At 41.0% G+C, this 25447-nt stretch overlaps 1 protein-coding gene across 3 annotated transcripts in view; it reads left to right on the top strand.

Moving 5' to 3' along the window:
- The first annotated feature begins 3237 nt into the window (after positions 1-3237).
- coro2aa (coronin 2Aa) overlaps positions 3238-25447 on the top strand; it is a 37567-nt gene continuing 15357 nt past the window's right edge. Inside the window, exons 1-2 of one of the 3 annotated variants that reach the window (XM_047576267.1) lie at positions 3240-3544; positions 20759-21043. Coding sequence is in view for 1 of the 3 variants with exons in the window: in XM_047576248.1 (XP_047432204.1) it covers positions 3530-3544 (15 nt within the window). In the remaining 2 variants the exon portion in view is untranslated. Of the gene's footprint in view, positions 3545-20612; positions 21044-25447 lie in introns of those variants that run through there. The other 2 variants (XM_047576248.1, XM_047576258.1) reach the window with 2 other exon arrangements.

Raw genomic sequence — 25447 nt, 5'->3', positions numbered from 1 at the left:
CTTTTGAGAAGGTTTTTCGGATTTTCAAGCTCCTGCTTGTTCTCCTACGTGTTGATTTTTCTTTTAGCTACATGCAGTTTCCTTAATGATTATTTAATCATGTCCAGAAATCTAAAACTTGATTTCTTGATATACTGCTGAATAGTATTAATATTAACAGCATAATATAAACCTCATTGCTGGTAAATGTGTAAATCTAAATTTATTTAGTGCAGTTAAAGGTAAAAGAGCTAAAGTAGATAAGACTGAAGACATCCATCTGCCCTAATAGTCCAACAATAACTAATTCTACTGTATCTAGATCCTAGAAGCACGTCCTTTAAGAACATAGCATAGAACAATAAAACCCAAAAAGCTGGTAAATGTACAGTATACAGGTTTGTAAGACCTCTGTTTACCAAGCCCCATTAAGAAAACGATGATAAATTGAATCGACATAGTGACAGTATACAACAAGAGGAGGCAATTTACTCCAGAATGAAGGTAAAAATTAAAGAGAAAAAGACAGAATAACTACAGCAGAACATTATATGTCTATATGTACTCATCCACAATATATAAAGTAATGAGTGTATGGTCTATGTATGGTCTACGTTCTGCTTCCACTTAATCAGGATCCTCTAAGAGTTGTTGTCATTGTGAGTCAGGTGGATGGTCAGTGCTCTGTGTTATTGTACTACATCACAGAGAGTAAGGCTGGGATACAGAATACCATGTTCTGTTTTCCCAAAGAGAAAGAGTGCTTATTTATTTTTGCTTTCTTTCACTACAGTTTCCCTTGATTTCAGGTGTTTTTTTCAGGTGGTTTTAGGAACCTGTCTGCTTTGGATTTATTTCCATACAACTCCTTTACAGTGAACTGAGGAATGTACAGACTTGTATGTACATTGGGGGAAACCAAACAACCCATCCACGAACTCATGTACCAACACACCACAGCCAGCGCATCAGGGAGCGACTCAGCGGTCCATCTGCAGCTGAAGGACGAAGGACACTCCTTTGAAGATAACAACGTCCAAATCACAGTCAGAGGAGGTGGACAGGTGGTTTTGGAGAGGAGTAAAGGAAGACTGGAGAAATCTTCTCTAAACAGGGGAAGTGGAGCTGAGATTTAATCTGCCATCAATTTACAATACAGCCTCAACTTCTGTCTCCAAGAAGTTTTAATCCCTTTCGCACCTCGAGACTTGAGCCTCTCACTCACTCGTTAGAGCACTATTCATAGGGAAAGAGGACAGGGACAAACAAGTAAGTATCGGACTGTTAATGGACATTAGTTGCAGCAGTTTCTGGTCAAGCAAGTTTCCCTTTTAAACCTCAAACTTCCCAACAGACTAGAACTGAAGAAGCTGCTCAGATGAGTGGAGAAACATCTTCTCTAAACCCAACGAGTTCCGTTGCTTTTCTCAAATGCTTTTTGGATATACCATGACCTGGATGACAGAGAACCTTCACAGACCTTTGCAATGGAGGAAAGTGGATGGATTATAAGATCTCTGAGCAGTTACTGAAATATATCAGTGTGTTACATATTTGCCACTTGTGAACTGTTTAGATTTTATTTATTCAATTGTTGGACAGAGATAAGGTGGGATAGATAAGACAAGGTGTTTCCTGCACGACTCCTTTAGCACATAAAAACAACTCTATATGTATTACTGTTGATTTTGTTGGTTAGTTTTCATTGTGGTGATTTATAGTGTGTGTTGGTGTTCTGTGTGACTGTCATCCTATCATTACATAGATGACAAACCATTTTGTTACCGTCTTAGTTTTCCAAATATTTCACTGCTCCACTTTCTGTTTTCTGGTTCACATCTTCATTGCCAATCCTCCTCCATCTTCAAAGTCAAAATCAAGGTCTGAAATTGATAAACATCCATTAAAATAATTTGACTTTGAATGTCTGCATGTATAGTTCTACTGTACGCTGTACTGTACGAGTTGCATTGCATTGACTGAACTATAAGACGATTCCCTTTCTCTTATGAACATGCCATAAACTTATTTGACAAAAGAACGAAAACTACTTTGGTTATTTGTCAGTTCTCCAGAGTACAACAAATCAAAAAAGTTTGTCACCTGTGTGACACGAGAATCGCGTTGTAATGGTCGTGTTTCTCACTAGGGGGCACTAAACCTCCTGACATGAAGATGTGCACTAAACCTCACACACAGCATGACGTCTGTGTGTTTGTATGTTAGAATATTTACAAGTCCAGCACGATGTTTAGCATCTGTGTTAGATTATTTAAACAGATTATTTAAATCGTTAATCTATAACAGTCTCACTGCACGTTCTTCAACAGATAAAAGTCTCTATTTAGTCCTCAGAAAACACACAACAGGGCAGGATCATGTCAGGAAGCAGACACACCCACATCCTAGAGTATATAGGATCTATGCAAATACAATGATATGCACTGTGCAGTGGCTTCACGGCAGACACACTTCCCCAGTCGCACTCACTTCCTGAACGGCATGATGATGATCATTGTTTAATGTCAACTTAAGCTCAGAAGACTTCATGTGCCAGTTTCAGTCCAATTTGCCTACAGAGCCACAGAAACCAAACAGTATCCTGAGTTTTATTTGACAGTGTCTGCAAACATCGGGTTGTATTTAGTGTGAAAAACTAGATTCATAAGGGCCTAAATTTGCTTTAAAAATATATATAAAAATAAATAAATAAATCACTAACAAGTATGGTATTTTTTGTAGCCTATGTATTTTATACATGGCATAAATGTATACGCATTCAGGAGCACAGAATAAATAAATAGATAAATAATCCTGAAGTGTTGTGTTGCCTCAGTAGATAGGATACATTTTACTGATGCATGCAGCAGTAAACATCAGGAAATCGTTTAGTGTTTAATGCAATTTGTCAGGATGAATCATATTTTAATGGCTGATACTTGTGTGTGTGTGTGTGTGTGTGTGTGTGTGTGTGTGTGTGTGTGTGTAACCAGAGTTGTCAGACAAAATGTGCTCAAGTTAAAGGTCCACTTGAGCTCAACTAGAGAGTTTCATAAAACGAAAATACTAAAAAAATTATACATTAATATTTTTTGTACATGTGCTAATTTCAGCGTAGTCTGGAGTTTGTGGCGAGCCTGGTATTATATTTTCTATAATTTAGACCGGATTGCCTCGCCCCTCCCTTGTCGCATCCCATGCTGCCATCTCTCCTCATCCACCGCCTTCCTCCTCCTCTTCCTCCTGCTGCTCCACCGGCTCCTGTTTTCTTTTTCTTTTTTTTTGTCATGGTGGCTGCAGTTTGAAGGGGAGGGAAATGTTCTGCTCATGAGCGTTTATTTATTTATTTATTTTTTAATGTCTGGGACTCTCAAGGTTAAGCCGGGCATCGTGACTTTTAAGTGACCACCATGCAACAACAACAACCACCGGTGATATAACACGATATCCGACAAGTTCACCACCACCACCACCTCCTCCTCCTCCTCCTCCACCCTCCACAGAGTCCTCGTCAGGGAAAACTACCACCTGCCGCCGCATCTCTCGCCATATGACCGTCTCAAAGGTGAGTTAGTCTGAAGTCGTCACGTAGCGGGGGGCGCTCGGTGAGCGGTTTGTGCCGTGGGGGGAGTCGGACGGGTTTATTTTGGGCTGCACACTCTGCAGCGTGGCTCCGAGCTGCAGCGCTGCCATGCGGCTTCACAGCCTCCTCCTCCGGGTCCACACACACGGACACGGGTCAGCTCCAGGTCTGAGCAGCACCTTAACGCGTTTCACACGGGTCTTTTTGATTGAGGCACCTTGCGATGTTTGTTTGAATGCGGAAAATCCTACAAATACACACCGGCTACAGTTTAATTTAGGCACCGTGCGTGTGTGTGTGTGTCATGATCTCACACAGAGTAGGACAGCTGTTTACACTGAAGCTGATCTCCTGATCATGATTTCGTCCTCGCAGATTAAAGTGATAAAAACTGTGGAATTGACTGATGATTGTGTGCTTTGTCATGTCAGAAATGTTTATGCAAAGCTCACAATTTTGTCCACAGAGATTGTGGGAAAAAAAGCCCCAAAGCACAATACTCAAGACAAGCCAAGACAAGCTGTATCTAACCGATTGTGTTTTTGTTTGTCTACAGATTGACAAATCTTTAGATAAACCCTGCTCTCTATTTTTGTTTGAAGAAGGAAGCTTGAGATCTCTTAGAGGTAGTCCATAAAAATCCGTGAGCATGTGGTAGATTGACAGCAGTGTTTGTCATTCATTTGAAAAGAGGTGAAACAGCAACTCAACTAGTTGATTACTAAAAGACTCAGAATTGGAAGTGAATGTCCGTAGATCAGGATGAATAATTTATGGTGTAGGTCTCTGGTCAAGCACAAAAAAACAAAAACAAACAAAAAACAAAACAAAAAAAACAGCGGCTTAAAAGTTTTTCCTCATTAAAAATTGTTTTTAAATTCAAAGTTGAGAAAACTAACGGCATGACGCAACCATTATTTCCTTCATCAGTTTACTCATACGTTCAATCAGTCCAAAAAGCAGAGGTGATTGTAAGACGGATACAGATAAATGAACCAAATCCTGACATTTCCTGATATTTGAGAAGGTACAAGTTCTTTAAGGGATTTTTTGTCCCTTAGAAGAATGACAAAATCAATTCATTGATCAGCAGCATGGCCTCAGATTAGTTGTCTGTCAGTCGACAAAAATCAATTCAAAGACCAACATACTCAAGTATTGTTACTGATAGAAAACTGCTGTAGCTGGACACTTTTTCTGTTGCACTGGGGGGAAAATGGCTTAATTAGAAAATCAATGTAAAAAATAATCTGCAATGAATTCATGTCTAATGTCTAAACTTTTCTAGTAAAAATGGGAAATATCTGCTGAAATGGTGCTGAAATGTGAATATTTTCTTAGTTTTGTATGAAGCTAAACTTCAGTCTGAGAAGTTTTTGAGATTTTCTTTATTATTTTCTTATTTTGTCACTTAAAACAAGAATACAAATCACTTCAATGTGATAATCAGCATATAATGCAATCAAATAATTGATTGAGACATTTATTAAGCTAAAATGCAACAATTGAATGAGTCCGAAATTTTAATATACAGTATTTACATGTCTTTCCTTGTTGCGTTCTGAGAAGCTGTGGTGCGCACATGTCTGCGGTTTAATGCATTATACAAACTAAAAGATTATCAGTCTCAAACACTACACATCAAGTACACTTGTATATTCACCGTAAACGTTACCCATTCAGCCTCAAGTCTGCAAACTCATCATTAGTTGTTTGCTCTGAGTGTTGCTGTATGTATGTAGTCAGGCCACCAGTTCACCTGATGGTTTGGATCTATTGTTTTTACTCACTTCAGCCTGGGTGGACGTAAACAAACTTAAGACAAAAGAAAAATCTCAATGTTTGAGAGCTCTGTGTTTAATGATCCGGGCCTAATGCTCACCACATGTGGCTCAGTGGGGCAAATTTAGGACTAGTGCCAGTTCCCACTTCTATTGCATCACTGCACATCACTGTAACAGAGGCATGTTATGGTTTGGGACTTTTGTATTGTAAGGATATGACTTTATTGTGCTGGTTGTAAACTTGTGTAGTAGTCAAGAAGGTGAAGGTTGTGTTCAATTATACACGTCAGGACTGGTGTTTTACGGCACTGGACGCCACCTTTTTTCTGTGTTTTGATGTCAGTTTTGGAAATGACCAATATGACTGTGATATTTATGTCAGTCACAGTTGTCAGTGTTTGTTTAGCATTAGCTTTTTATCTGAGCCCAAACTGAGCTTAATTTGAACATCATTAGAGTAATAAAACCATGTACAGCCCTAAATGTGTGTTTTTAAAGTCAAAGGTTAACATTTATCAGTTAAGAAAGGTATTTAGCTTAACTTAGCGTAAAAACTAGAAACGGTTGGCTCTGTCCAGAGTTCACAAACATGGTGACACCTCTAAAATGCACCGCAGCTTGTTTGTTTAGTCTATACCTCCTCAAAAATGCAAATTGTCCTGAATATTGTTGTGGTATATGCTTCTATTTATGTGCAGACAAACAAATAAGATGTATTATGGCAGGAAAAAAAAAAAAGGAACCTAGCTAGCTGTTGTTGTTTACCCCTGATGCATGGATTTGAAGGTACAGCTAGCTAAAGCGAGGCAGATGCAGAGTGTAAGTGCCTGCTTGTGGTCGGTTTCTTTTTTGAAGTCGATTGTGTTGTGTGAGGACGTATTTGCTGAGATCAGAATCACTCTTGCGTCTGAGTAGTTAAAGCTAGGACATGGTTAGCCTGGGTTTAGCATAAACTGGAAACTGATGGAAACCTTTAAGCATATCTGTCTGTATTTTTACTTGAATCCACAGTTTACAGATTAAATTAACAACAAATTCAGTATATGTTTGTCAACACTACATGTAGACCTGTGCATGATAGCTCTACCTAGGTTAACAGATATTTGTGCTAGGCTAAGCTAGCAGCCTCCTTAATAACCTGCTCAGTATTTGACCCCCCAATGATACAGAGGAGGATTAGGGGCACTTTTTTATTTTAGAAATCTGACTTTATTTCTGTAACTTTTTTAATTTTAAAAATTAACTTTTTTTACAGTGGCCCTAATCCTCTTCCATACAATGGGGATTTTTTTTAAATCTAACTGGGAGAGAATAATTTACATTTCCTCTCTCTTTAATATATTGCAGTGTTGGCATCCACTACTCACATTTGCTTCATATCAGGGCAGACAAGATAAACAGCCATGTCAGTTACTACAGTTTGGCTTTGCTGTGGTTTAATGCAAATTTTCATGCAGGCCTCTGACAGGATAGCTCTGCAGCTCGGTGCATGCTCCAGTATATATTCTGAAACCACTAGCTATTCATTCACAGTAACACTTGGGGCTGTACGGGGCACTAAAGTGTTGAGCTAGAGAAGAAAGAGTGACTGGATGAGTCATGACTTTTAATGCCTGGTTGTGTGGAGAGGTGTCATGCTAACACCAGATACATCCAAGTAGACCTGCCATCTAACTAATGGGCAAACTCTTGCCAAAATAAGCATTAGACTAATGAGTTTCCAACACAAGCTTCACTTGTGTGAAACAAAAGAATCTCAACTAAAAATAAACCTTGTATGTTGTAGCTGGCTTTGAACTTGGTTGAAAAAAGCATCTTGACAGTTAGAGATTTGTTTTAATGAGGATTTTTGTTGCATTTGAAGGCACCATGCTCTCTTCTGGTTAATTCCTAAAGGTTTCCAGTGAAATCTGTTGTGCACTGTAGTGGTAGGCAAAAAAAAAAAAAAAACTTTATTCCTGGCATGTTATCACACAGATTCTTAACACATACCTGAGATTCCTTCTCTATGTCTGACCTGTGACACAAGATGTTTTCTACAAAGAGGCTCACATATTGTTTTTCTAGTGATTTGTTTCACCTGAAAGGAAAGTCCCTTGTCTGTTTATCTTGTACAATATCTCACTGTCTTTCATGTCAATCTGACATGAAATTCGTGTTTCTAAGACAAAACATATTGCTCACAGATGTCAAAGTCCTACTTACTGCAAATTGAAGGTGTGTTTTTAAGCAAATATGCCCTTGAACCTGAGGCTCTTGCTTGAGGAAATATGTGGCTGTCATGTTGAGCAATGAAGCCAACAGGATGTATGAGTTCTAGACAAACACACCGCCTCTTGATATTTTTTTATTAGATTACACTCTGCTTTCGAAGAGTAATATATTATAAAATAAGCTTAATGTCTTGTGATAGAGCTGGAATAGATAGATGGATAGGTTGGAAATGTATATGTAACCATTATGATAAATTACTTATATGAGCAGATATACCAAAAAATTAAATGGCTCCAGTTTCTCAAATGGAAATATCTGCTGTTTTTGTAGTCTTGGGTTAAAGTACATCATGCATCTTTGGGTCCACTGATGGTGGTATCTATCAAGGATACCACAGATAATAGATGGGGCTTGGAACTGTCTAAAAATGTAAAAAACGTAAAATGAAGATCTACATTTCCTTGATTCCTGAACATATTTACGCTTTTAGTGCAGGTGAAATAAAGTAAAGCACCACTTACTAAATTGACACAGATTGTTTTGTCAAGGTCTAGAGTGTGAAGACAAAACAAGACATTATTAGCTCCTTTCTGACATTTACAACCATGTACATGTACAACCTGGATAGATGTGTTTATAGATGTGATAGATGTGTTTTCACCTGAGCGTAACATGCATACGAGCTGCTGCACTTTGGTCGTAGAATGGGTCAGTGTGTTGTGGCACAATGATGGATCCTTAATTGTTAGTCCTCACAGAGGTGAAGAAACCAATTAAAAGGTTATTATGAAACCAGGATCCGAACTGACTTTTACATCTCTATATATATGTCTGTGATTGAAAAACTTTACTAAATGGTCGTAGCCTGTACAGTATTCATAATTATCATGTCCTGTCACCGGATTCATTTTGCACTTTCAGACCAAAGTTTCATCTGTACCGTGTTTAGTGTCAGTTAGCAGATGTTAGCATGCTAATATGCTAAGTTGTCGACTTCAGTACATAAATTGTTAACACTGTCACTTAATTATATTGATACATATAAATATCTAGCAAGTAGTTAGAAGTTTACCCCTCCCCAAGGGTTGCAACTGTAACTGGGTTAAACTTTTGTACAATGATCCCTATGCAGAAATTATTACCAACAACAACATTTCAAAACCAATAAAGATCAATAGAGGTTGTAGACAGGGCTGCCCACTATTCCCCCCGGTAATGTTGTCAGAGAACTTAACTTGATGACAGATATTAAGACGGGAGAAACTGACCATCGAATAGCTCTTTACGCAGATGATATCATTTTATTTTTTAGAAAATTGGATAGATCTATTCCGTCCCTTCTAAATTTGATCAAGTCATTTGGCAAAATCTCGGCTTATAAAATTAAGTCAAAATCCTCCATAATGCTTCTCAGTTGAGAGAAGACGACCGATCCACCCATCCCTGGTCGCCACTTTAGAACAGTGGATTATTTCACTTACCTGGGTATCCAAATTACTCCTGAACTAGAAAACACACTGTTAATTATAGCCCAGCACTTTTTGGAGAATAAACATACTTCCTAAACTCCTATATTTATTTTAAATTATCCCGCTGTCACCTCCACCACACTTTACCCCCAAATAATAAATCTATTCAATAACTTCTTGAGGCTTCTTTCATCTCTCCTATACTTACCCAATGCCAGAGGATTGTTTTAGTCCCCTAATATGCTGTGGTACTACTGCTCAGTCCAGCTAAGGACGCTCATGTTTTATTTAACTACAGATGGATTCCTGCCACTTTACCTTACCTAAAAAAACTCACCAAGAACCTGATGTCACCACTAAATGCTGCCTCATACATGACTGTATCTCCACAACAAAGCCCCCGGGGGCCACAAGTCTCTTCCCCTGGGGTGCAATCCTCACTACGCTTAATGAAGGACTGCCTCCCTGCCCAGCAGGGCCGAGGTCGTTAATACCACTGTTGTCAAACTGTCAATGAAACAACGGGTTCAGATTTATTCTGTCTCTGTCAGGACTCTCGAGCAGATTATCACAACTAAAGGCCTTCTGAATCGTGTTCGTGTTCTTGAGCTCTCACAGAGATAGATAAATAGATGCTTTATTAATTCCAAACTGGGAAATTGCGCAGTTGCAGTAACAATGTACAGGCACTCAACACCACACATGCTTTATATAACAGGAAAAACACAATCTACTATATACACGTTATTTACAGAATTATAAAAAATAAGTGATTGAAAAAAAGTGAATACAAGAAGGATAGAGTGTTATCTGTCACATACAGATGAGGAGCTGAACTGGCGTATGGATTGAACCAGGAAAAATTTCCTGTAGCGTTCTTTGAGACAGCGGAGTTGTCTGAGTGTCTTGGAGAACGAGCTCGTACAGCTAATGTCTGTACGCTTGCCGCCAGATTACGTAGTCTTACTTTAGGTTATTTATTGTTAATGGATTATTAATTCCGTTCAATGGCATTTATTAATTAATAAACAATGGTAAAACCATTTGAATCAATACGATTAGACCTTTTGTTATTTCTCTTTCAACCGATGATAACATGATGATTAAAACCTTCAATGCTCAACGATCAGGCCCAACCCTGTGAGTAATATCTGCCCTATTTAAATTTCACAGGCTTTTGGGAACAATCTGCTGGTGGATGTTGAGGACGATTACAGTACTTGTCCTGACAATGGTTTGAAAATCCTAAAATGCTCTTATGTAACCGGAGAGTCGTGCACGTGACCTCAGCATCTCTCTGTTATTGTCCTGAAGACCACTAGCCTCGCTCAACAAACCGCTGCCTGCTGTTTCTTGTCTCTGCAGGGCTGGGTCGATCACATGGTCAGGCATAATTTTATTTATTTATTTATTTATTTTAAAAAAAAGCCCCGCTGACATTTTCAGTCTGAGCTTCGTCTCTTTACTGTTGCGTCACCGTCGGTCACATCAGTCGTGGCAGGTCCCGCTCCACGTTTCCGACATGACAGCTGTGCGACTGTTTGAGGATTATCTGCTGCTGCTCCCACGTGGGTCAGACGGGGAGGAGATTAGAAAACGGAGAGAGTGTCTGTGAATCTGTGCACATTGCTCTTGTATAAGTTTTTCATGCTGTGAGGAGGTGACACACTGAAGGCCATGTGAAAGAGGACACAGTGAACATGACCACCTAAAGTCGCTTATTTTTATTTTTTTTTGCACATCTTTAAAGTAACATGTTTAAAGGATTTTAGCTGTCATTTTTATTTAATCATTTTTTCCTGCTTCTTGCTAAATAATAATCAGCCTAGTGTTTTGGATTTTACTGAACTCAAACACGAACAAATTTTGCATTTCTGAGGACTATTTTCAGAGGCGGATTAATACATATTCCCAAACATCCAGGGCCTCTGTTTGTTGTAATGCACTGACGCTAACTGACTTATTTTCAGTTATTGTTGGACAAATACATTTTTTGGCAAAAAGAGATGATCTGAATTGCACACTGTCAACACAGGAAATACTAGATGTGTTGACATGCGAGTAGAAAAATGTTGCATATCACCAGGCTGATCCTCCCATAGCCAGTATGTGTGCATGTAAACAGTAGCTAAGACTGATTGACGGATTCGAACAAAAGTTGACTCATGAGCCTTCAACAAAGTGAATCTAGTTTTATTGTTCTTCTAGGCTTAATCTGATCAGGTGTCCACGGCAAACATCTTCCTGAACCTTTCATGTACTTTGTGACCCTGTGGGGGCCTCCAGGTTGGGAACCTACATTTTCACACTGATTTTATTGTGTTCCTCCTCTCGGTTGATTCGCGTCAGCAGGTGGTCCTGTTGTTGCAGGTCAGCGGGTCTAAAGGCAGATGGGTCAGCAGAGTCTGATTCATTATTTATGAAGCCAAGTGGATGCCTCCTCCGCTGATGTGTGCGTTCACCATATTGATTCCCGAGGTCTAAAGTAGCTGTAATGGTTGTACCTCATGAAAAATGCTGTCAGACCAAATGTAGACTTGCTCTCTGACGCGGTAAGTGGAAACTTTGGACATTGTTTATTAGACTCAACAGGTGCTTTTCGCAGATACATTTACAGGCTGATGAGAAGACGTGCCTCATCCTAAAGTGATATTAAAAGATCCTTTGTTCTATGTGTAGGGTCAAAACAAGTCCCTGCAGCTTCGTCTGTATATGATCGTGGGAATGGAAGTGGAGGTTTGTGCAGACGTTACTGCATCACAGAGGTTTTCGGTGATTCACTGTCTTGTGTGCATTGCTCAGTGAAAAGCAGTGACTAGAAAGTGGGAACAAACTGATTACTTCTGTCTTCTTTGATATGCCCATGTAATCAAAATTTAGAAATCTCAATGTGTGCAATTTATTGTGTAACTCTTATTTACCTGTGAAGCTACATGTTCCAGATGGGCATCCGCTGCACTTTGTTTTTAGTGCTAGCATGTGAATGTTACCATAACATGGTCAGATTAACGTTTGAAATGTTGCATTTGCCTTAAATGAAAGCCTGTTAGCATTTAGCTCAGACCACTGCTGCATACTGAGCTGTTAGCGAGGCTGCTGTGCATGAAAGGCAAACATGGCGAGTAGATGTCAGTGAGTGCAAATAATATTTATTGATTGTGAAAGTGCACTTCTGAAGATTTTCTCTCCTGAAGTGCATGTCTCTCCGTGTCACAAATGCTCTGACCTTAGCACGTCGGCGAGCTACACTTCCTCCATGTCGAATATCACAACACACTAATGCTGTTAGCTAATGGGCCTAATCTGATTAGCAGCGGCCTCCCATAGCCTGATAGCAGGGCGTGCACAGCAGCAGTGCGCCATCGCTGTATTGTTTATGGAGAGCGGCTGAGTCTATATAAAGGCAAGCTGATCCCCTGGAGACACAGAAAGTGAAACTCACCTTGACTACAGTTACTATGGATAGAACGGATAGGTGGCCTTCAGCAGCCTAGGCTCCCCGACACTGTATTCATTTAGACGATAAGGATCCCTTTAACTTATTTGGTCTGCTCCGAGGGACTCAAGCTCATTGACTTTGCTGAATAATTAATAATCCTGCAGCCATTTTGTCACTGAACAGTGATTATGTATTATATTTAACAAATCCTAAAAATCTACAATATAAGACGCCTCTTGTGCTAATTATAGAACAGCCTCGTTTTGTGCGTTTTCCCTGCATCCTTCCTGCTTCTGTTTGATGCTGAATATTTTCAACTGCATCTGAGCTTTTGCTGTGAAGGGCGAGTTGCTGTGCGCAGAGCAGCTTTGCTTGGTTGTAATTAATACACGGTAACAGCAAACCTCTGGAGGCTACGACCTCAGACGCGCACTGCTCTCTGTGCCGCGATGTGACATGATCCATAATTATAATTACCTCCTGAGGTTTTTGTTTTTATTTCATCCTGCAATTGTGTAATGAAACCGATCCGCACGGAGTTGAGATTTCTTTAATTCATTTAAATCGGACGTAGAAACATTATGAAGTTAATAGAGAAGAAAAGGAAAGACATGAGCATTTACACACTGATGCTTCCTCCTCTGTGTGTCATTCAAAAGTAACATTATCTTTAAATCATGATAATACCACTGATAAGCAACTATTTAACAAACTGATGACAGGGTAACTTGATAATAAAAGGATGAGGCTGCTGGGAATATCCGTATTGTCCTCAGACATGAAGCTTTAATAAAAACTTCACGTGACCAAATTACAAATCATTAACTTACCATCCATTTCCACTTCACAACTCGTCACAACTCAAGAATTAGCTGGAACTTATCTTAAGTTTGACTTGCGGTATGAGGTTGTAAATACCTAAAGAAGCTGTAAATATCAAATGTGACCATTTATAACTAATAAACGGTATTTAAGCTACAAAACGTAATGATTAATGAAGTGGCCTTTGCACACAAGTCGGTGTTATGAGGAAATATTAACAGCTGATCTGCTCTTGCTTCTGATTTTAGCATGCCCAGCTAACGGCTTACAACAGCTGCACACCAGCGACGTTTTTTAGTCCTGCAAGTAGACAAGAAAGAGAAGTAAATGAAATATTATGCTCTGGTATTTGTTTATGCAAGAAAATGAGCCAATATTAAATACCTGTGATGTGCAAAAGTCAATGCGTCTCTGGCATTTTCAAGGCTAATTTGGAGTCCGTCTGTTCAGAAGTGTTTCCAACCAATATAATGAGACTCAGGTGGCGTTCAGTGCCCTGTTCTTGGGGTTTCTTTGTCTACTGTCAGGATCAGCTGAGTATCTATTAGGGCACAGGTCTTCAACAGGGGGTCCGCAAGGGTACTGTTGCACATGAAATGTGAACATGTTTTATTTGAATATCTTAATATCGAATGCAAAATAATAATAATAATGTATATTTATAAATAGCACTAGGCTGAGTTTAATATAAAACACATATAATAGATGGGGGGTTCCTACTTAATCCTTCCATCAGTTTGGGGGTCCCTGGCCTGAAAAACGTTGAAGCCCTCCTGTATTAGGGGATAGGGAATGAATGACTAAGGGCTATTGTTGCTAAACATTCGGTTGGGATCAAATTACTCACTCGTATCCAGGAAGCTTCCTGAGGAATTAAGAGATATAAATCAGTGTCTCCTTGTAGGAAATTATTATGAAACAACATGACGTGTGAGAGAAGGCACTGCCTATAACCTGTGGTTACTTCAAAACTACAGTACATGTTTAGCTGTTAAGTGTGTAACTGCTCTGGCGCAATCGTTACACTTTAGAGTCTTGAGGCCTCTTCCAGTTTGTCAGGCTCTCCAGATGTTTGTTGTTTTACTGTTGGACGCCCAGCGTTTGTGTGTACTGTATCTGTGTTTGAACTAATGCATTCTTCACGTCTACAATCATCATAGTTATCCCGCATGTGTGAAAACCGAGAGGTGCACTTAAACCGCTTGGTATATAACAGATTTTTTAACTTTCCTGTGATCTTGAAAGTGTATTCTTTGCGATCTTCTCTGATGTGGGGCCAGCGTTGATTGGCGTAACGCACCGTGATTCTCTGCCAAAAGTTGATCTAAGCAGGTAAGAAGTTGTGATATCACCGAATGGGAACCGTTTCAAACAGCTGTGTTAATGCAGATATTGGGAGTGAATCAGACGAGAGGCGAGGTGCGCTGCACAGACATGCAACGCCGTGAGTCACGTAGATTTAAGCCAACGGACGGTGAGCTCACCATCGTGCGGTGTACTTACACATCCGTATGACGAAATGTGACGCCTGCTTTGGAGACGTCTGCGGGCAAGTTCTCAAATCACTACATCTTATCAAACCCTTTGTTCTTTCTCATCACCTCCTGCCTGGCTCTGATCAGCTTGAATCAAATCGGCCGTCACCTCTGACCTGTCTGTCTCTCGACTGCCTCCTGAACATGTGCTTGTTGACAAGAAGAAACTACAGGGAAAATATAGGAGAGACTGCCCTTAATGGAGAAGCAGGAAATAGACTTTGAAATCTGTAGGCGTTTCCCAGGATTTTGCTCGTGCGGATTCGTGACCCAGTGATTTTATCTGCCTGCTTGGTCACACCTGTGTGTTGAGACACGAGCAGACTGTGATCGGATACTAGATTATTCATGCTGAGTCTTGTGTGCTTCTTTATAGCGTGTGTTGTTCTCACGGTTTATTTTTAGTTGCAGCTGTGAAGTCATCGAACAACGATATGGATGGAAGATAGGATGGACACTGATCAGCCACAACATTGAAACCACTGGCAGGAGAAGTGAATTGTATTGATCATCTTGTGACAACACAATTTGCTGCTGGGAAATGTACACACGTACCGCCCACCTAGAGCAGACCAGACCAGACCGATATCAGGTGACACAATTTTAGGCTGGTGGTCATAATGTTGTGTCTGATCGGTGCAGCTTACTCTCTGGAAATTAGATTCAGTAAATGTTTGTAGATCAAATTACATCTTAGGATGTGGTGTTACTGTGACTAAGTGAATTTAAAATCTGTTACATTCCTTCCTCATTGTTTTAGTCTGTTACACTCACAGACAATAAGATGAACTGATGTGTTTCTGCTACACTGACAGCCAGACGCTCGGCTCTCCTCCTCAACCTGAGAGCACTTGAATATTTGCTTGATGAGCACCACCTGTTTTTCCCTCTCTTCCTCTACAAAACAACAACCCGTTTGACTTCCTGAATAAATGTTGCCGACTTACTGAGTCCTTACAACCTTAAAGGCTTCTGACTGCTCTCGATTGTTTATTGTTTTGCAAATCAGGTGAAGTCAGCGTTAGTCTTGGATGCAAAAAACTCTTAATCAAGCTCCGTTCCCAACCTTTTGGAAAAGGGCAAAAAAAATATTTTCAATTAAATATAGCTTCATTATTTTTTTTCTGTTTTTATTTACACAATGTCCCAACTTTATTTGGACAGGGTGTATTAAATTGTCACTGTGCTTCCTTTCAAGCATCAGCTGCTTTCAAAGGCCATGCGTACAATTAGTGATGCGTTCAGGGACACAAAATGTTCACACATCAAGTGACACGTTCGGCTTACAGCTGTTAGACTGAGGGAATTTTCACTTACTAAAGTACCATGGACCTTCTCTGTCGGGAGCCACAGTTTTACCGCTGTACGTGATATTAATGGTGACGACGTTTACATGGACACTTGTCACCTGCGGGCATTTCTGATACTAATGAAAACAACAACACAATGAGAGTGTGATCTCCTCAGTCTTAACAGACCAATAAGGAATTTACCAACTGAGAAGAGTGATGTGCTTTATATGACCATTTCTCTCCATCTGATGAATTTGAGAAAGGCACATAAAGTAACAAAAAAAAGTTGAAGTAAGCCAGGATCCACGCGGTCAGCAACAATGAAAATGTGGAAAATCTTAGCTTCGTCCATCTGAAGGCTAATTTAGAGTACACGCACCCATGGGCACGTAGCCAATACCAGTGCAAGCCTTTTATACTTCGCTCGTCAGTCTGGTTCACTCTGTTTTGTTTCTGCTTCCTGCTTCGCTTTCAACAACGGCAACTACGGATGTTTGTATCTACGAACCTCCTTGGTTAACCTTTACATTATGTCTTCCGTCTGTATTGATCCGAAACTATCAATATGAAAATTTGCAGAGATGGAGAAGCAGTCGGAAATACTGAAGTGGACACATGCTACTACCAAGCGGACCAAAAGATCACAGCTCTTTGGTCTGCGTCGCTGCCATGCACAGTTACATTTCTGGGGAGGTGCATGTGAGATACGGTGCTAGGGTCTGAAAGGTCAGCGTAGATGCCGTAGCTACGCCGACCTTTGCTGTCACATTGATGCGAAAGCCTAAACTGCCTATTAGTGATTGTCTATCGTATGAACTGAGCGCTGCCGCTAAAGAAATATTCTTATATTACGGGCAGATTTGACGCCCCACAGACAGATTTTTCCAGGTAAACGAGGCCACTGTGAAGGTACAGTATGTACACATAGTGTTACTGGCTTCAAACACCCATGTGTCTTCTATCGGATTAGGATATAAATATAAAGTGTGCTTCATTTTAACACACTGGAGTGTTTAATTCCCTATTTCCCTTCAAATTGCTGCATGGAAACTTAGATTTCACAAACCGTATGGACCTGTTGGTTGGATAAATCTTGGCATTTTAATTGATTAGTTGATCAAAAGAAGAAAAAGAAATGTAAAATTAGTTTTTAATATTGGACGTGTTGCTCTTATTTTCAAAATGCTATATTGTCTTGTTTGTTTCCGTGCAGGTGTGTCTCCTCATTTGAACACTAAAGCACCGTAACCAGAGCTTAGGGCAACATGCAAATTTATGGTGAACTAGAAAAGCATCGGTTTGTTTTCCTCCTGCCCAGCGCTGCTTAAAAACAGTGTCGTATGAAATGTTGGAGGGAAGGTGTTGCCCTGACCGGTCATTTTGCCATGTGTTTGCTTTCAGACAGGCTCTGGTGAATTAATCCGTCTTTAATGTAGGTTTCTGTGTACACTGGTCCTCAATAGCTGCACATTAGTTGTTCTGTTATTGACTGCACCTGTTCGGTGAAGTGTATATTTGAATGAGACTGCGCTATTTGCTCAGTCAGTGAACTCTTGAGGTCTCAAAAAACAAATGTTAAAAAAAAAAGAACCTACACCTTGCTCCAGAAGTGAAGGCACCAAACTCAAACACGGGATTGTGGTTGGCACAGAAACCAGATGTTTTACAGTCAAAACACAGTCAGCAATGACATAGTGAAGGAGGGAAGGTCACTGTGTGTCTGTGGTGTCAAAGGCTCTGGCCTATTTTCTCACAGCAGCTACCTATTAGCCTGCAACTGTGTGATCTGTGATTAGAGAGCAAGTGTCTCTGGTTGAAGCTCTTTAGACAGAGTCACAAGCTTTTAGGACTCATGCCCTGTCCTTACTGATAATTGTCACACTTACACGCGGACACACACACACACACCGTGAAAACACCAGGGTTGAATCCAGAGCCAAGAGCTGAATGAAAGAACTGTCAGAGAATGAAAACAAATGGATCGGCTTCTGGCAAACGACCAAAGAATCAGATTGAGTGCATTGGTGAGAGGAGCGGAGACATGCTCGCACTGCGCTGCCTGTCTCCTTTAGACCTTTGACACATGCCTGACAGACTGACACACACTTGTGCATCGAAGTGAAAATCTAGTTGGGTAACATATCCTCAGGTTCCTCAGTGCAGTTGTTTCCTGGTGAGGTGGCTATACAAAAGCCTTCATCTGCTCATGTTGGTGTGTTTTGGAAGTCGGTTCTCGCTGACTGAAAATGGTTATTGCGTAAATGTGCAGCCTCTGATCGACTCCAACATCTCCCCGTCCCAACCTCTCAGCGCGTTTGTGTGCTCTGTCTCTTATCGCAAAAACTCTGTGTGACCGTTGGACTTTGTTGTGTATTTGGGGAGCAGAGTTTGTGACTTGATGTAAATGAGCAGCGCTTTGCATGTGTCTATAACTATATACTTTAGTGTTTTTATTATCCATTTGTCATGTTTCACTAGACCTCTAGTCTCCTGCACAGTGAGTTCATTTACATAATTTGTATGTACTGATTTATGCATTCATTTATCTACTCTCCCTCTGATCATTTTCCAAAATATGAGTCCGTTCTGTCAAAAACAGCATCACCTTTAGTTCCAATGAGCTCTACCTTCAGACTACAGCGTCTTGCATTAATAAATGTGAGGTAATGATCTAAATATTCTCGATGTGCAGCACTATTATGCCGTGGTCACGCTAAGGGCCACAATTCATTTTCAATGGTGCAGCAGTTCCCTTTTAAAATCCTGCAACATCAACAAGTGTTCGAGGAGTGTAGTCGACCACGCCCCGCCGATTTGTTTCTCCACATGTAATGTGAACGCACCATTGAAGAAGCTTTCTTGCATAACGATATTTCAGATTTTTGTTTTCTGAAGAGCTTTTCTCTTGGATCAAATTCAAATCTGAATTACACAATCTTAAAGTCCAAATCAAGGGATGTGATTTTAACGTATGGAGTCTTCTTTATATAATACATCAGCTAAACTTATTAGAAAGAAATACCCAAATAAAAAAAGATCTAGTAAAATGTTAAATGCATTCCTTATAGATTGTTTCAATGAATTTGTAGCATTTCAACTGTAACACAACTCCTTATGATTAAAATACTGCTGTGGTGCAAGCAAGCGGTGCTTTAAATGAAATCAAAAACCTGTGTAGTTGTAAATACATCTCCTCGACACCGTACAGGAAATAGTCACATTAATCTGAATACAACTCGTGCGTGCAGGACTTCACATCTGTGCAGTAACTGATTGATCATCCCCTTGGCTTCACCGCGTGAAGGCCAGTTGTCCGCGTCCGCATTTTATTTTCTTTCTTTTTTTCACCCTGTGCACATATCGACCTGCTAGCCTAGCCTTTATTGCTAATGCCGTGTTACGTAATGTTTGACGTGGAGTGACTGCCAGCGCTGTCCAGCTGAAGCCGTGTGTGTGTGTGTGTGTGTAGTTCAGTGGGTTTTTGTATCAGCTTGGCGTTCTGCCCAAACAATGCAGCCAATCCAATAATTAGTTTGAACGTCATCATGCTCTCTACGTGAAGGTTTTTTTTTTTTTTTTGTGTAGTCAAATCATGTTTGTAGTGGAGAAAATCTCTGCTGCTCCACACAAGATCTCCACAGATTGTACCATTTAATTTACACCTGGAAGATGAAGCGTTGCACTGTGGGAACGTGGTGTCTTTTGGTGAATGGTCATATCGAGATGTATTGGTCTCTGCAACTTTTCAATGAATGGAATTAGTTGGTCGAAAGTAAATGAATTGCTTTGATTTGTTTTGATCATAAACATGTTGCTCTTTTTTAATGATGTGAAATCGAAAAATCTGAATCCGTCACTGTCAGATTTCATGGGCTAAATTTAAATTTTGATCAAGATAATATTTGATAGAACAGTGGAACAACAGTAAACTATAGTTGTTGCTTCATATTAAAGTTTGCTGGTACGTTATGTGGGATGTACAGTATAATGATTCATTAGCGGAGAAGCTCTTCGAACCCTCCGGGCCGTGAGGGTGACCTATTTTCCTACGTATTTTGATGCATTTCTCTCCTGCTCTTTTGTTGATTAAAGTTGTGCGAGCATGATTTTCTGCAGAGTAGAAACACTGACTTTTATACTCTCCTGATTCATTTTATTTGATGAAAGTACCAGAGATGTATTTAATTCAATTTACAGTTGAATGAGACACATCTGACCAGCGTGGGTTGTTTATTGAGCAATCAGGATACAGAAGAGCGTGGCTCTCCTCCTCATGTCCGTTCCTCTTCTCTAAAAGATCAATTGAGAAATCCTGATTGAGCAAACTCTCTGACGAGAGGGAGCGGCACTCGAGAGGGGGGGAGGGAGGGAGGGAGAGAGGGAGTGTGATTACCTGCCCCTGTCTCTCTCTCATTCCCTCTCCCTCCTTGTAGTCACCTCCCTCTCGGGGAGTGTACACACTCCTGCGCTCTCTCCCTGCTTGTTCACACACGCTCTCGGCTTCATGCTGCACACACACACACACACACACACACACACACACACACACACATACACACACACACACCCACCACCTACTTACCTACCTACCTACCTACCTACCTACCTACCTACCCACCGTCTCCTCTGACTGACTTCCAGTGCGGACCGTGCACATCAAAGAAGGAGCTCGGACGGGACGGGGTGAGATTTCAGAGCTGCTGTCAGTTCGTGTGGATGTGTGAAGACGCACAGAAGCTGCATTGATCCACGCGCTCCAGATAAACCAGGACGAGTGATTGAAGTGGTTTTTTTTTTTTTTGGTTTTTACTTCCGTTGCTGTGGGTTGCCACTCAAGACGGAGAGTAACTTTTTCTCAGTCAAGGACTAGCTGCTGCTGCTGCTGCTGCTGCTGCTTCTTCTGCCAGTGACGACTCACTCGACAGGGTGAGTGCTGCTGAACTCCCACTTTGCCTGTTTCCCACTCGTTCCTGGACAACTGGAAACTCTCTTGCGTGTCTCTGTCCACTTCTTTCACAAGCTGATCTATCTCTGCAATCTGACAGTCTGTTATTGACCTGTTACTGTTTAGACTGTGCGTGTGTGTGTCTGTGTGTGTGTGTGTGTGTGTGTGTGTGCGCACGTCCATGAGACGGTCCAGCTCCCCGCCTGAATAAGTGTGTGTGTGTGTGTGTGTGTGTGGGTGGGTTATATACATGAAAAAGACATCTCTGAAGAGCACACATTTATCCACAGCAGGGTTAATTATCCCGTGGCCAAAATCTTGGACTAGTAGCCTCTCATTCGCTGCCATAAGCGTGGAAATATCTTCTATTTTTTGCCAGGGGGACGAAAAAAAACATCAATATGGAACTGAAACTGTTCCACAACAGTAAAGAAATAAATAAATAAAAAATGACATCATCAACCAGCGCCCCAGGCAAGTCATCTTTAACCACAGATGACTATTTATGGTGGTGTCCACCCTTCAAAACGCTGCCATCCGCTGAAATGTGCTCCTTGTGGTTTGAATTGCCGCCTGTTTGAGGTCTTTTCATTAAGCCTGCTATCCAGTTTCTCATGTCAAGGTTTATGAAACACACAGCATCCACTGGCTTTTCTGCTGGGTGGTGGAAGAGAGAGCGAAATGTGTCTGTTTAAAAAGAGTCGGTGGGATAAATGTGAGCCGATAGGTCCTGATTTTTATGAACTCGTACTATGAACTTTTTTATATACTGGATTTTTTTTTGTTTGGGATGCTGGCGACTGATCAAAACGTTTCTCCTAAATCAGTCTCTTGTGTTGTCTCATGGCCTGTGTCAGATTTCCAGTAAGGCCCCCAGAGTGCTCGTATGATTTGTATCTAGTTGTTTTTGCAAATTGCCTTTGTGTGTCCTCCACTAGCTAATGGGCTTCCAGAGCAGGAGCTGTGTACTCTCTCCTGTAAAGAACTAATGGAAAACTCAAGGATAAACTGGTGTTAATGGGATACCTGCTCACTATGCATAATCAATAAGTTTTGTTTTAGTTTCTGGTTTGTGTTTGTTCCGGCAGTGGAACTGTTTAAGTTCCGGTTCGTCACGTCAGTCTTATTAAGATTGATTTCACGTCAAATTCTGAACTCGTTTGTAAGTAATGAGGTTTAAAGTGCAGGTCAGAGAAAAATGTAAAACAAAAGGTATTGTAGTCTAAATTAGTGAGAAGTGGGAGGTGTACAGCTCTTCATCTAACAGCTCACCGTGGCTGCTCCGTCTTGTTCCACTACATATTGCAATAATTCGAATGGATTGTCTCTCACAAAGTCCTACAGCGTTTCCTGTGACTACTTCCTGATAAAGGTCACCTTAGTTATGCTCAATGACAATTTAATATTTTGCTCTCAGACGTCTGTTTTACGGAGGTTGTATCATCTTGGACTAAATATGCGTTTATTTCCATGAATGTAACCACAGACACAAGCTTTGTAATGAATGAATATATGTATAAATATTGCTATATTTTCACCAGTGGGTCATGACCGGTCTCAGTTGTGGTGACACTAAAAGGTGTTGACGCCTCGCTGAAAACAAATACCTGAAAAGAGAGAGACAACAGCCTTCCTTCTGTCAATATTTTGATCATAAATAACGAAAATCCTACTGTGAAGTTGAAATACTCGGGTCGTTCACACCCAGCCCTGTAGACTGCTGTACGGGTTAATCATTAATTTCCTTTTGTCTCTTCATGAATTCATACACCTATAAAACAGTGAGCCAGAGTAAAGGACTATTGTTAGCCAGTCTGAAGATCAGATTGTACAAACCTGGTTTTAATTACACGCTGATAAGTCAGATAGGAGTTCTGACGAAACCGTTAACGAGCGACCGTGAAAGTACCTGTGCAGCATTCTCAGGGAGACGGAATGAATCCAATGCACAGACACAAACAGGCATATCCTGTCTTATCCTTTCACACTCGCTCGCATGTGCGCTCTATGGCAGCGCTATTGGATTACCGGAGAGTCTCTTATCCTATTACATGACAGAGGTTGTAAGCTGTCATCTGTGTATGATATCAGACGGCCTAAACAATGGGAGGCGTCTCTTACGCACTCAGACGCACACAATGAGCGTGTGTACACGCTCGCCGTCGTGACACACGCTCACACCTGTGGAGTCCTCTTCTTGAGTTTCCCTCCGAGCGTTTACAAAACATCTTCGCTCGGCAGAAGGCAGAGCTCGCGTACTCTCATGTGTTACAGTCAGTGGGTGTTCGGATTGGGTTTAGGCGTCATGAGGCCGAGGGTTCTTCAAGACACCGGGTTGAGATTTTGCACCTCCAACGTCTTAGGTGTGGGCCTTATACTGCCTACGTCATCGATACCCTGACACCAATAACTAAACTTTGAACCCTCTCCTTGCTGTGAGCGTTTGCAAGCCAAAGAGAGGAGTGGCTGCTGGTGTATGTGATTATGAGTTATAAGGCCCTGAAAAGACAGCCTCAAGGTGAGGAATAGGTGAATATGCATGCTATCCACATACAAGTACAGACACCCACACAAGCTCTCTAGTCTAGGCAGAGCGAACCAGATGTACAATATATATCTTTTTTTTTTTTTTTTTTTTAAGTCATATCTGTGTTTTCAGTTGAGTTTTATGGCTGTTTTTACAGCCCCCTTTATGCGGCTGCCGCTGTGACTCACTGGTCGTGGACTGAAATAAATTTCCCGCTGACAAAAACGACTGCACCTCCTCTTTTTATTTAGCAAAGAATCAAAGACGTCTTTGTGAATATAACCATTTTCCGCTGTCGGCGAACATGCCTGGCTGTCTTTTGATCAGCAAGGAGCCAGAGTAAAAATAGCAAGACTAATGTTTTCGTCATCAGTTCTGCGAGGAGCCAGGACAGGCCGCCCACCAGGCAGCCTGCTGTGTACCTGCTGCAAGACGCAGCTGAGAGGAAGCTGCCACTGGCCTGATTACGACCTGCTTTAGATGTGACAAGACGTCTTAGCCGCCGGCCCTGGGAGCTTCTCCCTCTGGTCTTGTAAGCCTCAGCAATACACGAATGCTGATTATAGCAGCCCAGATGTGCTCCGGTTTGTAATTGCGTGTAGCTTCCAGATCGTTGCATTCAGTCCTTCAACGGGAATCGGCTGCGTGATTCACGTAACGCTGGTTTAAAATAGAAGTTTAAAGCAGGTTGATTCCTTTCATACCTCCGTGGGTGTCAGATGTGTTTGTAGTTTGACATATCTGAGCTACAATGAGGAAGTGGGACCAGATGCTACAGGCTGATAGTCGCCTTGAATGTGTTTAGGGTGGCAATGCATGGCAGAACAAGTGTGTTTAAATGCATCGGACAGGTTTTAGTTGACGTCATTGGAGTAATGAGGTAAAGAGGTGAATGGTTCGGTATATTGGGCGCATACAACAACAGCCATTGATGAGCTGATTGATATAAAATGGGATTAAAGAAGAAATATTGCTGGCAGCTGTTTCGACAGTAGGTTGAGGCATTTTGAAATGTTAACGTGGAGCTGAAATGGAAAGAGCAGCGTCTTTACAGTCACTTCAGAGTCTTTATTTATGCAGTGAAATGTACTGAATTATCTGGCACCATGCGGTTTATACACTGATCAAGCATAACATTATGACCACCTTCCTAATATTGTCTAGTCATCCAAAACAGTTGTGACTCATCAGAGAATGGACATGGGTCTTCTGAGGGTGTCCTGTGGTGTCTGGAGACAGGATGTTGTTAGTGGGGGTCTTTGGGTTCTACGGGTTGAGGGGAGAGGCCTCTGAGAATCAGGTTTCGTTTCAGTGCATCCCAAAGATACTTGATCGGTTTGGGATCTAGTGTATTTAGAGGCCAGGTCAACACCTTGTGCTGTTCTCCATGTTGTTGTTCCTAAACAGTTTTTGTGTCAGGCTGCTGACTCCAAGGAGTGTCATTGCTATGGCGTGGGGGGTACATTGTTCATCACATGATGGTCAGTGTTGTTCACTTTTCCTGTCAGTGGTCGTAATGTTATGCCTGATGTGTGTTTGTGAGTTACAATTTAAAAAAAAAAAATACACTTTGCAAATGATTTTTGTTCCACTCCAAATTCCACAAGTAATTTCATCACAGTCCCACAACATGATCAACATCCCAAACATCAGTATTAGTATTGCACGTTTAAACATGCTGTGGTGAGCACAGAGGTAAAGCAGATCTCCACAGAGGAGCTAGCACAGACTGGTTGTAGAATCAGACATGTTTAAGCGAAGATGTCAAACATTTACTTGTTTAAACTTCTCAAATATGAGGAATTAAAAAAAAAAAGGTTTTAAAAAACACATCTTTGACTTCTGTGATGCTGTTTAC

The sequence above is a fragment of the Mugil cephalus genome, chromosome 2, assembly GCF_022458985.1.
Source record: "Mugil cephalus isolate CIBA_MC_2020 chromosome 2, CIBA_Mcephalus_1.1, whole genome shotgun sequence".
Lineage (NCBI taxonomy): Eukaryota > Metazoa > Chordata > Actinopteri > Mugiliformes > Mugilidae > Mugil > Mugil cephalus.
This window is presented reverse-complemented; position numbering and strand designations above follow the sequence as displayed.